At 37.8% G+C, this 10,631-nt stretch overlaps 1 protein-coding gene across 1 annotated transcript in view; it reads right to left on the bottom strand.

Moving 5' to 3' along the window:
* Positions 1-431: 431 nt before the first annotated feature.
* CUNH1orf141 (chromosome unknown C1orf141 homolog) overlaps positions 432-10,631 on the bottom strand; it is a 42,692-nt gene continuing 32,492 nt past the window's right edge. The window contains exons 4-6 of the mRNA XM_036256789.1: positions 4,115-4,184; positions 2,666-2,852; positions 432-1,022 (exon numbers count right to left, since the gene is read on the bottom strand). Coding sequence (XP_036112682.1) covers positions 432-1,022; positions 2,666-2,852; positions 4,115-4,184 — 848 coding nt within the window. The remainder of the gene's footprint in view (positions 1,023-2,665; positions 2,853-4,114; positions 4,185-10,631) is intronic.

Here is a 10,631-nt window from a genome sequence, read left to right as displayed (position 1 = left end):
TCATATGATTAATTCCACATGCATCAGGGTAATGGTACATTTATCTTATTTTATATTCAATTATAGAGCAAGGTTATTGGTGTTATTTGGCTTCCAATAATGAATTTCCAGAATCAGTCTATGACATTCTTGGTCGGTATCAAACTTTATTGAAGGAATGCTGGTGATTGAGGAACTAATTGAGATAATAGAAATTCATGAATTAGGTTTTCTTGTTGACGCTTATTTTCTGATTTTGTCTTCTTATTTTGTAAAAATCGTGGTTTTTCTTAAACAGGCTACTGTTGATTTGTCACTCCAATTTCTATCCTTTGCTTTATTATACCATCCATCAGAACATTACAATTTAGATAAGAATTTCTACTATGATCTCAAAACTTGGTTATTTGCTTCTTGTTACCCAAATATTGTGCAAACATTTTAGGAGGCATTTAATTTTCACTTGAAAACTTTAACAAATCATCCAGTGGAGTTACATCACGTAATTTATGGACTTTAAGTACCTTTTTTAAAGGCATTAAAGGATATTTGACAGGTGGAGCACTGAATTTGGTCATTGGTTTTTTTACTGTAGACAACCTTCTTTCAAATTTGCCAGTTTTAGTACTCGTTTCTTGAATGACAGTTTTACCAAGGAAAGCTACAACTTTTTTTGTTAGGCTAGACAAAGGCTCTGAGAAGTTCCAGAGTTTATTCCAAGATATGTTTTCAGGTGTCTGCATAGTAGTTTGTTGCTTTGGTTTATCCTCTAGAACTCTATGACGCACTGCAAAAGATACCGCTTGTATACCTTTCCTCCATGCTGTACGCACAGTTCTTTTAGGTTTGGAAGAAGTAATAAGTTGATTATTATTTAAAGATTTGAGAATTTCATAATTTCTTTCTAAAACAAAATTTGTTCTTTTATGTGGGTAAATGTTTCTCTTTTCCATAGGTTGGGAAGGAATCCTACTTTTCCTCAAAAGTAACTTTTGTACATGGTCAGTCTCACGGAAAATTATGGGATTTGTGTCATTTTGTTCCTGTGGATTAAAGAGAAGAGTACTTAATCATCAGTCTATTGAGGCAAGAGGGCTACATATATTTTTAAACTAATAATAAAATATTCTAAACATGATACATGGAAGCTTTTAATATGAACAACAGTGGTATTCAAACACACACACAAAAACAAGTACTGTACTTGTGTGTGACATACTTCCTTTTCTTCTTCATATTCTATCAAGATGTTAGGGTTAAAAATCTGAACTTTGACCTCCTAAAATCCTTCTTGAAATAAGAGGGATATTGATAGAATAAAACATCATTCTGATATTTTTTAGGTTTCCTTGTCCAGAAATAAGAAGTATCAAAAAATGGGTTGAGTCAAAGATCATAAGAGACATAACTGATTACAAACCCAAATTACACAATCTGGATATCCTAGCAAATAATTCAGAAAATCGAAAACTATCTTTACAACGATTGTATTTGTTATCGTGTCCCAACATTTAACACATAAAAAGTGCTCCATATATATCTACAGAATAAAGTAGCCAAAATAGTAGAATGGCTTAAAAATGGGCTATTTTTATCACAGTAGTAGCAAAATCTGTACGTATGAGCTACTCTTCTCCATGTTTCCATTCTAGGGCAAAAAAAAAAAAAAAAAAATTAACTCCAAGGAAACTGTTAAATAGGAAGACTACCAGTATTTAGTTTATAAACTTTGACTCAGTGATTGTTACTTTTCCTTTAGAAATATAATTAATAAAATAAGGAACTAGGATCTGTCTAATTGTATATTGGTATACTTAGTTTGAAAGACATGTTAATGCCTATGATTTCCCAAAAGGTGACGAAAGGTCTAGTTTTACAATCCATTGGGGATGCCAGGGTTATCCACTTAGCCACAGTAGTGGAGATTTGTTATATTTTTGCTCTGTCCAATACCTTAAGAACTTTTTCACCTTTTAAGTCTATGTACCTTTAGGGAGAAGCAGAAAAGCTTTATCAGCCTCCCTTGAGGTGAGGGCATAGGCATGTGACCTGGACTCCACCATTAAGATACACCTACAACAAGTCTTTCATTCAGAAAAAGCAGGCACTGTGAAAACATAGCCAATGTGAAAACTATTCTAGTAAGGATGGTGGTAGAGCTATCTAGCTTTAAATGGGGAGCAGTGGCAAAGGTCTTAGAAATAGTGTCCCCTGCCCAGAATCGGGTTAACTGTTCTCTGTGACAATAGCATGGGCCTCAGCGCAGCAGTGAGAGGCTGTGATTTGGTGACTTCTGACTGGATAGCTTTGCAGCCAGATTGTCTTTCTAACCTTCCTAGAGACTCTGAGCTACCAAATAGACTTTCATAAATGTACTTTCTGGTTGCAATAGCTAAACTAGATTGATAGAAAAGTGATACATGATCCATTTTTTAAAATGCCATTTTATTTTATGTTTCTTTACAATTAAGAAAATTTGGTAAAGCCTTCATAAGGAAAACACAAAATGTTCAGCTGGTGCAGAGGAAGCCCCAGTTTGGGGGTGGTAGTTCTAAAAAGAGTATTAAGACTTTAACTGTGAAAGTAAAAGAAAGATTTACCAAAGATTCTGGTCACTAGAAGGTGATATTCCCATAAGTCATGAGCACACACATATTTACTGAACTATCATAGATATTCTTATTACCATGTGAGAAGTTTCGGTCTTCACTGGACTAATGTTGATTATCTTGGCATTTGGGTTTTTCAGTTCATCCTCAAAGCATAAGGAAAGCAAGCCTTTCTTTTCTTCTGAACAATACTCACTTAATTGATCATTTCTGACAGATTTATTCTCTTTTCTACGAAAATCATTCATCTGTGGAGGAGATTTTCTTCTGAAAATGAACACAGGTTCAGCATACATGTCTATAGGGCTGATTTTAGTTTGTCAGTTTTGGTCTGCCTCCCCCATTCCTCACATTCACTGCTCACATCGCCCCCAAACCCTCTGCCATAGACTTTCAACCTGACAAGACAAGCCTTCCTGCATGGTTTGGGCAGCGGGGGTTGGGGGGCGGAGTACAGCAAAAGTGGTGGTGGAAGCAAGACAGTGATCTGTGTGCCTCTTTTGTTTTTGAGTGGGGAGAAGGAATATTAAGCAGGTTGAGTAGAACACCAAAGGTAGAGCCCTGGCTGGTTTGGCTCAGCGGTTGGAGCATCGGCCTGCGGACCAGAGAGTCCGGGTTTGGTTCCCATTAGGGGCACATACAAAAAAACAAACAAACAAACAAACAAACAAAACACCAAAGGTAGAGATATTCTCACATCCTTTGTTGAAATACTGGGAGAAAAGTGTTTTGCAGGGCAGCTTTGTTAACAGGATGGAATAGTGTGGTTAGGCAGAGAGGATATAATTTTCATTCTAGATCTTCCTTGGTTCACATGTGACATGGACACTGAATTTGAGCTTGCCAAGGAACTTGCCAGTGCAAGGGTGAGGTTACTCACAACAAAGGCATAAGTGATGGACAGTTCATCTGAAGGACATAGCAGAGACTCAGAGAGTTCTACTATACTAACGAGAGATAAGAGTGGACCCTATCTATATTCAGAGAAAATAGACCCTATATACATGAACTGCAGATAGCAGCGGTCACAGAACATCTAGGAATGAAACCAGCAGTATAAGGATATTGACAAAGACCCTTGGTCAAGTACCTTTCCTCAATGTCACAAAGTCTAGTGAGCCCCTAAGTCACTGACTCAGATACCATCTCAGAAAGAAAGAGGACTGAGATAAACTCAAAGAGAGTACATATTATTGCTCCAAATTTTAAAGCATAGGATTAATAGGATTTTTTTTCATTACACAGAATTTGAGAAATCCCAACTATTTTATTCTCTCCATTCATTTTACCATGACTTTCCTCTCTATTTGACTGTAAACTTGCAGCAGATAGAACAAATGTTCAAGGTCTGAATGTAATGCTGACTAGCTAAGCAGTCTAGGATCTGTCGTAGGATGTAGTATGGGCCCAAATAGTAATAAACCAAATAAATTCATTCTGGTCTACTAGCCAATAAAAGGCAGGACTTTTCCTGTTAGAAACATCATTGAACAGAATAAAATATTTAAACATTTAAAATAAATTACCTTTTATTTACATAATCTTCTAAGTGACTAACCAAATCAAATGATTCCTTGGGTTTTTCTTCAGTTTGAGCTGAAAGTATAAAAGATTGTCATAAAAGGCACATATATATTATGACATTTAGGAAATATCTTGTATAAAGTATTTTACAACATAAAATAACATAGAAAACACCAGGCATAGTGTCTGATCTGTAATGGCATCTCAGTAAAAACTTCTTAAGTGAACAAGATAGAACTGGAAAAGATTATCTTGGATCGGATTAGACTGTCATGGACCTAATGTTTAGCTAAGACAGATAAACATAAGACTGATCCTGAAGAATTTTGTGGAAAAAAGGCATTCCCAAATTTCCAAATATGTCCAATATATAAAGTCTTATTAGCCAGTAGAAAGCCTCAGATGGTTAAATATTGTTGGCATGGAGGGAGGTTCGTCAGCAAATGTCAAATCAATCTGGCTAACCGGCATAGAAAAAGTGTCCAAGGTTGAGCTTTTCCAAATGTGCTTGGTAGCCAATCCAGCATGTCTCTACCTTCTTAAAAGTGTCCCCACATAAACATGCTATTAGCAATAAACAGCTTTTTTTCTTGTCCTCAAGCAGTTTGTATTCTAGTGTGGTGCTTTCCAATCCTTTCCACGCCATGGCAAACCTTTTCATTACTATCCAGGATAAATATTTGAAGGCACCTGTAGCCAGGCTATCATAGGGTCAGCCCAGCAGTCTTGAAGACTGAAGGATTAATATTTTAACACACATGTAGCACACCTATAACCCTCTGAGCACAACAGGTCACCACAGTATATTAGTTGGGAAGCTCTGTTCTAGAGGGAGGAAATAGTCAATACATAAATAAACCAATCAACATATAAATATATAAAATAATTTCAACTACTTGTAGGTATTATAAATAATATAAACATGATACTTTGCCTAGGGTGACTATTGAAAACCTTTCCCAAGAATTTGAGAAAAGGATTCCAAAATGGCAGCAGAATGAACGGAACCTACACAGACCGTCTCCCAGAACCAAACTGGAATTAAAACTATAACACAGACAAATTGACGGGAAAAACCAACACAAAAGCAGCTTGCGAGGACCATATAACCAGGGACACTGACTCGATCCTAGGCTTGCGAAGGCGCGAGACGAGGGCTGGGAGCCCACGGTCGGCAGCTCGGCAGCGGCCTTAGCTGGGAGCGGCGCCCTCGGGTTACACTCCCAGGCAGCTCCACAGCGCAGAGCCGGGACAGAGGCTGAAACAGCCACAGCCACTCACCTTGGGCTCTGGCAGAGGGAGGGCAGACTGGACTGGAGCTGTGTGGGGACACTCGGGATTTGGAAGGCACTCAGAGCTTTTGCTGAGTGGCAGCCATGCAGGACGGTGGCCATATTGCTCCTTCCCAGGGCTCTGGTGAGAGGCAGCAGCCCCTCCCTCGGAGATCCAACCTCACCCTGTGGGCCATTGAAGTGCTAATTGAAGCTCATTAACAACCAGTATCTGCCCCACTCTCGTGAAATCCCCTTATGCTGAGCACCAGAGGGAGTTTTTCAATCAACTGACAACCCAAAACTCATCAAGTAACCTTGACTGCTAGCCTCCAGGCAAAAAGCTAGAGGATAACAGTACCTTTCCTGGGCTAAAAATTTTAACCAGGAAAGTAAGACTTGACAGTGTGTTTAACGTGGGTCCTCCCTTGCTCATCTAAACCCAGGAGAGGGAGCCACAAACAGCAGAACACCAACACCCACGGGGAAAACTTGACAGGCTACAAAGCCCACTGTGATAGCCAAAACGGTGAAACACAGAAACAGAAGCCAAATGAAAGAGCAAGAGACCTCCACCGAAGATGAGATCAATGTGGAGCAATTAGGCATGTTAACAGAGCTAGAATTCAGAGCCATGATCTTGAGGAAGCTCAACAGCATGAGTAAGAACATAGAGACCTGAAAATAAGCCAAATGGAAATTAAAAACCATCAAGAAGAGATAAAAAATGACATATCAGAAATGAAAAACAACATTGGAAGGTTTAAAAAGCAGAGTAGAGGAAGCTGAGGACCGGATCAGTGAATTAGAAGACAGGGTAGAAAAAAATCAACCAATCAGAAAAACAAAAGGAAAAAACGATTAAAAAACAGAAAGACAGCTTAAGAGAACTGTGGGACAACTGGAAACGTAATAATATTCGCATCATAGGAGTCCCCAAAGAAGAAGAAAATGAGCAAGGGATAGAGAATATATTCAAAAAAATAGTGACAGAAAACTTCCCTAATTTGGTGAAGGAAGAAGGCATTCAAGTTCAAGAAGCACAGAAAGTCCCAAGTAAGAAGAACCCAAACAGGCCCACACCAAGACACATAGTAATTAAAATGCCACAAATTAAAGACAAAGAGAGAATCCTAAAAGCAGCAAGAGATAAGCAACAGGTTACCTACAAAGGAAACCCCATAAGGCTCTCAGCTGACTTTTCACAAGAAACACTACAGGCCAGAAGGGAATGGCATGAAGTAATCAAGGTCATGAAAAACAAGAATCTGAATCCAAGACTACTCTATCCAGCAAGGCTATCATTCAAAATAGAAGGTCAAATAAAGAGCTTCCCAGACAAAAAAAGGCTAAGGGAATACATTAGCACCAAACCAGCACTGCAAGAAATGTTAAAAGGACTGCTGTAATTAGCAGTAGAAATGGGAAGAAAAATAGAACCACACTAAACAAAAATGGCAATAAATAAGTACATATCAATAATCACCTTAAATGTAAATGGATTGAATGCTCCCATAAAAAGACACAGAGTAGCTGATTGGATAAGAAAGCATGACTCATCTATATGGTGTTTACAAGAGACCCACCTCACAACAAAAGACTCACGTAGGTTGAAAGTGAAGGGATGGAAAAAAATTTTCCAAGCAAATAGAAAGCAAAAAAAAAGCTGGGGTAGCAATACTCATATCTGATAAAATAGATTTCAAAATGAAGGCCATAACTAGAGACAAAGAAGGCCACTACATAATATTGAAAGGATCTATCCAACAGGAAGATATAACCTTGATAAACATATATGCACCCAATATAGGAGCACCAAAATATATTAAAAATCTTCTGGAGGACCTCCAAGGAGAAATCGACAGCAATACAATCATAGCAGGGGACTTCAACACCCCATTGACAGCACCAGATAGATCCTCAAGACAAAAAATTAGCAAGGAAACAGAGACTCTAAATGAAGCACTAGACCAAATGAATTTAATAGATATCTACAGAGAATTACACCCCAAAACTACAGAATACACATTCTTCTCAAGTGCACATGGGACATTCTCAAAGATAGACCACATGATAGGACACAAACTAAATCTCTACAAGTTCAAGAAGACTGAAATCATATCAAACATTCTCAGATCACAATGGCATGAAACTAGAAATCAATTGCAACAAGAACATGCAAAGATATTTGAACACATGGAGGCTAAATAGCATGTTATTAAACAATGAATGGGTTACCGAGGAGATCAAGGAAGAAATTAAAAACTTCCTGGAAACCAATGAAAATGAACACACAACAACACAAAATCTATGGGATACAGCGAAAGCAGTTCTGAGAGGGAAGTTCATAGCACTACAGGCCTACCTCAAGAAACAAGAAAAATTTCTAATTGACTGTCTAACCTCACAACTTAAAGAATTAGAAAGCAAACAAAAAGAAAACCCCAGAGCGAGTAGAAAGAAGGAAATAGTAAAGATCAGAGCAGAAATAAATGACATAGAGACCAAAAAACAATTCAAAGGATCAATGAAACAAAGAGCTGTTTTTTTGAAAAGATAAACAAGATTGATGGACCCTTAGCTAGACTCACCAAGAAAAAAAGAGAGAGAACCCAAATACACAAAATCAGAAATGAAAGAGGAGAAGTAACAACCGACACCACAGAAATACAAAAGATCGTTAACAGCTACTATGAACAACTATATGGCAACAAACTCGACAATCTAAGCAAAATGGACAAATTTCTAGAAACACACAGTCTCCCAAAACTGGACCGGGAAGAGATAGAAAACTTGAACAGACCAATAACAACTAAGGAATTTGAAGAGGTAATCAAGACTCTCCCAGCAAACAAAAGCCCAGGCCCACATGGCTTCACGGGGGAGTTTTACCGAATATTCAAAAAAGAACTAACACCCATTCTCCTCAAACTATTTCAAAAAATTGAAGAAGAAGAATGACTTCCAAACACATCCTACGAGGCCAGCATTATTGAAAACCAGAAAAAGACCCTACAAAGAAAGAAAACTACAGGCCAATATCCCTGATTAACATAGACGCCAAAATCCTGAACAAAATATTAGCAAATCAGATCCAGAAATACATCAAAAAAATTATTCACCATGACCAAGTGGGATTCATTCCAGGGATGCAAGGCTGGTACAATATTCGCAAATCAATAAACGTGATACACCACATAAACAAAATGAAGAATAAAAACCACATGATCATATCAATAGATGCTGAAAAAGCATTAAACAAAATCCAGCATCCATTTCTGATAAAAATGCTCAGCAATGTGGGAATAGAGGGATCATATCTCGACATAATAAAGGCCATATATGAAAGACCTACAGCCAACATTATACTCAATGGACAGAAACTAAAAACATTTCCATTAAGAACAGGAACAAGACAGGGATGTCCACTTTCGCCACTCTCATTTAACATAGTACTGGAAGTCTTAGCCACAGCAATCAGACAGGAAGAAAAAATAAAAGGGATCCAAATTGGAAAGGAGGAAGTGAAACTGTCATTATTTGCAGATGACATGATATTATACATAGAAAACCCTAAAGACTCCATCAAAAATCTACTAGACTTAATAAATGAATTTGGCAAAGTAGCAGGATACAAAATTAATGTCAAGAAATCGACGGCATTCTTGTACACCAATGATGAACTCACAGAAAGAGAAACTGAAAAAACAATCCCATTTAGCATCGCGCCAAAAAAATTAAGATGCCTAGGAATAAACTTAACCAAAGAACTAAAGGACCTATTTGCAGAAACTACAGGGCATTGAAAAAAGAAATAGAGGAAGATATAAAAAAGTGGAAGCACATACCCTGTTCATGGATTGGAAGAATTAACAAAATTAAAATGCCCATACTACCCAAAGCAATCTATAGATTAAATGCAATCTCCATCAAAATACCAACGACATATTTCACAGAACTAGAACAAATACTTCAAAAGTTCATATGGAACCAAAAAAGTCCCCGAATAGCCACAGCAATCTTGAAAAAGAAGGACAAAGTAGGTGGGATCACAATACCAGATATCAGGTTATACTACAAAGCGACTATAATCAAAACAGCCTGGTACTGGCACAAGAACAGGCATATAGACCAGTGGAACAGAACTGAAAACCCAGAAATGGACCCAAGGCAATATGCTCAATTAATATTTGACAAAGGTGGCAAGAGCATACAGTGGAGTAAAGACAGCCTCTTTAATAAATGGTGTTGGGAAAATTGGACAGCTACATGCAAAAAAATGAAACTAGACCATCAACTTACACCATACACAAAAATAAACTCAAAATGGATAAAAGACTTAAATGTGACCCATGAATCCATAAAAATTCTAGAAGAAAATGTAGGCAACAAAATTTCAGACATCATACGGAGCAGAATTTTCACTGATACATCACTTAAGGCAACAGAAACAAAGGAAAAAAATGAACACATGGGACTACATCAAACTAAAAAGCTTCTGCACAGCAAAAGAAACAACCATCAAAATGGAAAGGCAACCCACTCTATGGGAGAACATCATTGCGAATGATGTATCAGATAAGGGGTTAATTTCCAATATATATAGAGTGCTCATACAACTCAACAAAAGGAAGACAAAGAACCCAATTAAAAAATGGGCAGAGGAGCTGAATAGACACCTCTCCAAACAGGACATACAAATGGCCAAGAGACATATGAAGAAATGCTCAACATCACTAATCATCAGAGAGATGCAAATTAAAACAACAATGAGGTATCACCTCACACCTGTCAGAATGGCCGCCATCAACAAATCATCAAACAACAAGTGTTGGTGAGGGTGTTGAGAAAAGGGGACTCTAGTACACTGGTGGTGGGAATGCAGACTGGTGCAGCCACTATGGAAAACAATATGGTGTTACCTCAAAAAATTAAAAATTGAACTTCCATTTGACCCGGTGATCCCACTTCTAGGAATATACCCTACAAAGCCTGAAACACCAATCAGGAAGAATATATGTACCCCCATGTTCATAGCAGCACTATTTAGAATAGCTAAGATCTGGAAACAGCCCAAGTGTCCATCAGTAGACGAATGGATAAAAAAGCAGTGGTACATATACACAATGGAGTACTATGCAGCTGTAAGAAAGAAAGATCTCTTATCCTTTGAGATGACATGGAGGGACCTGGAAAGTATTATCCTAAGTGAAATAAGCCAAGCAGAAAAAGACAAATACCACATGAT

Source organism: Molossus molossus, unplaced genomic scaffold (genome assembly GCF_014108415.1).
Source record: "Molossus molossus isolate mMolMol1 unplaced genomic scaffold, mMolMol1.p scaffold_m16_p_12, whole genome shotgun sequence".
NCBI classification, from domain to species: domain Eukaryota; kingdom Metazoa; phylum Chordata; class Mammalia; order Chiroptera; family Molossidae; genus Molossus; species Molossus molossus.
This window is presented reverse-complemented; position numbering and strand designations above follow the sequence as displayed.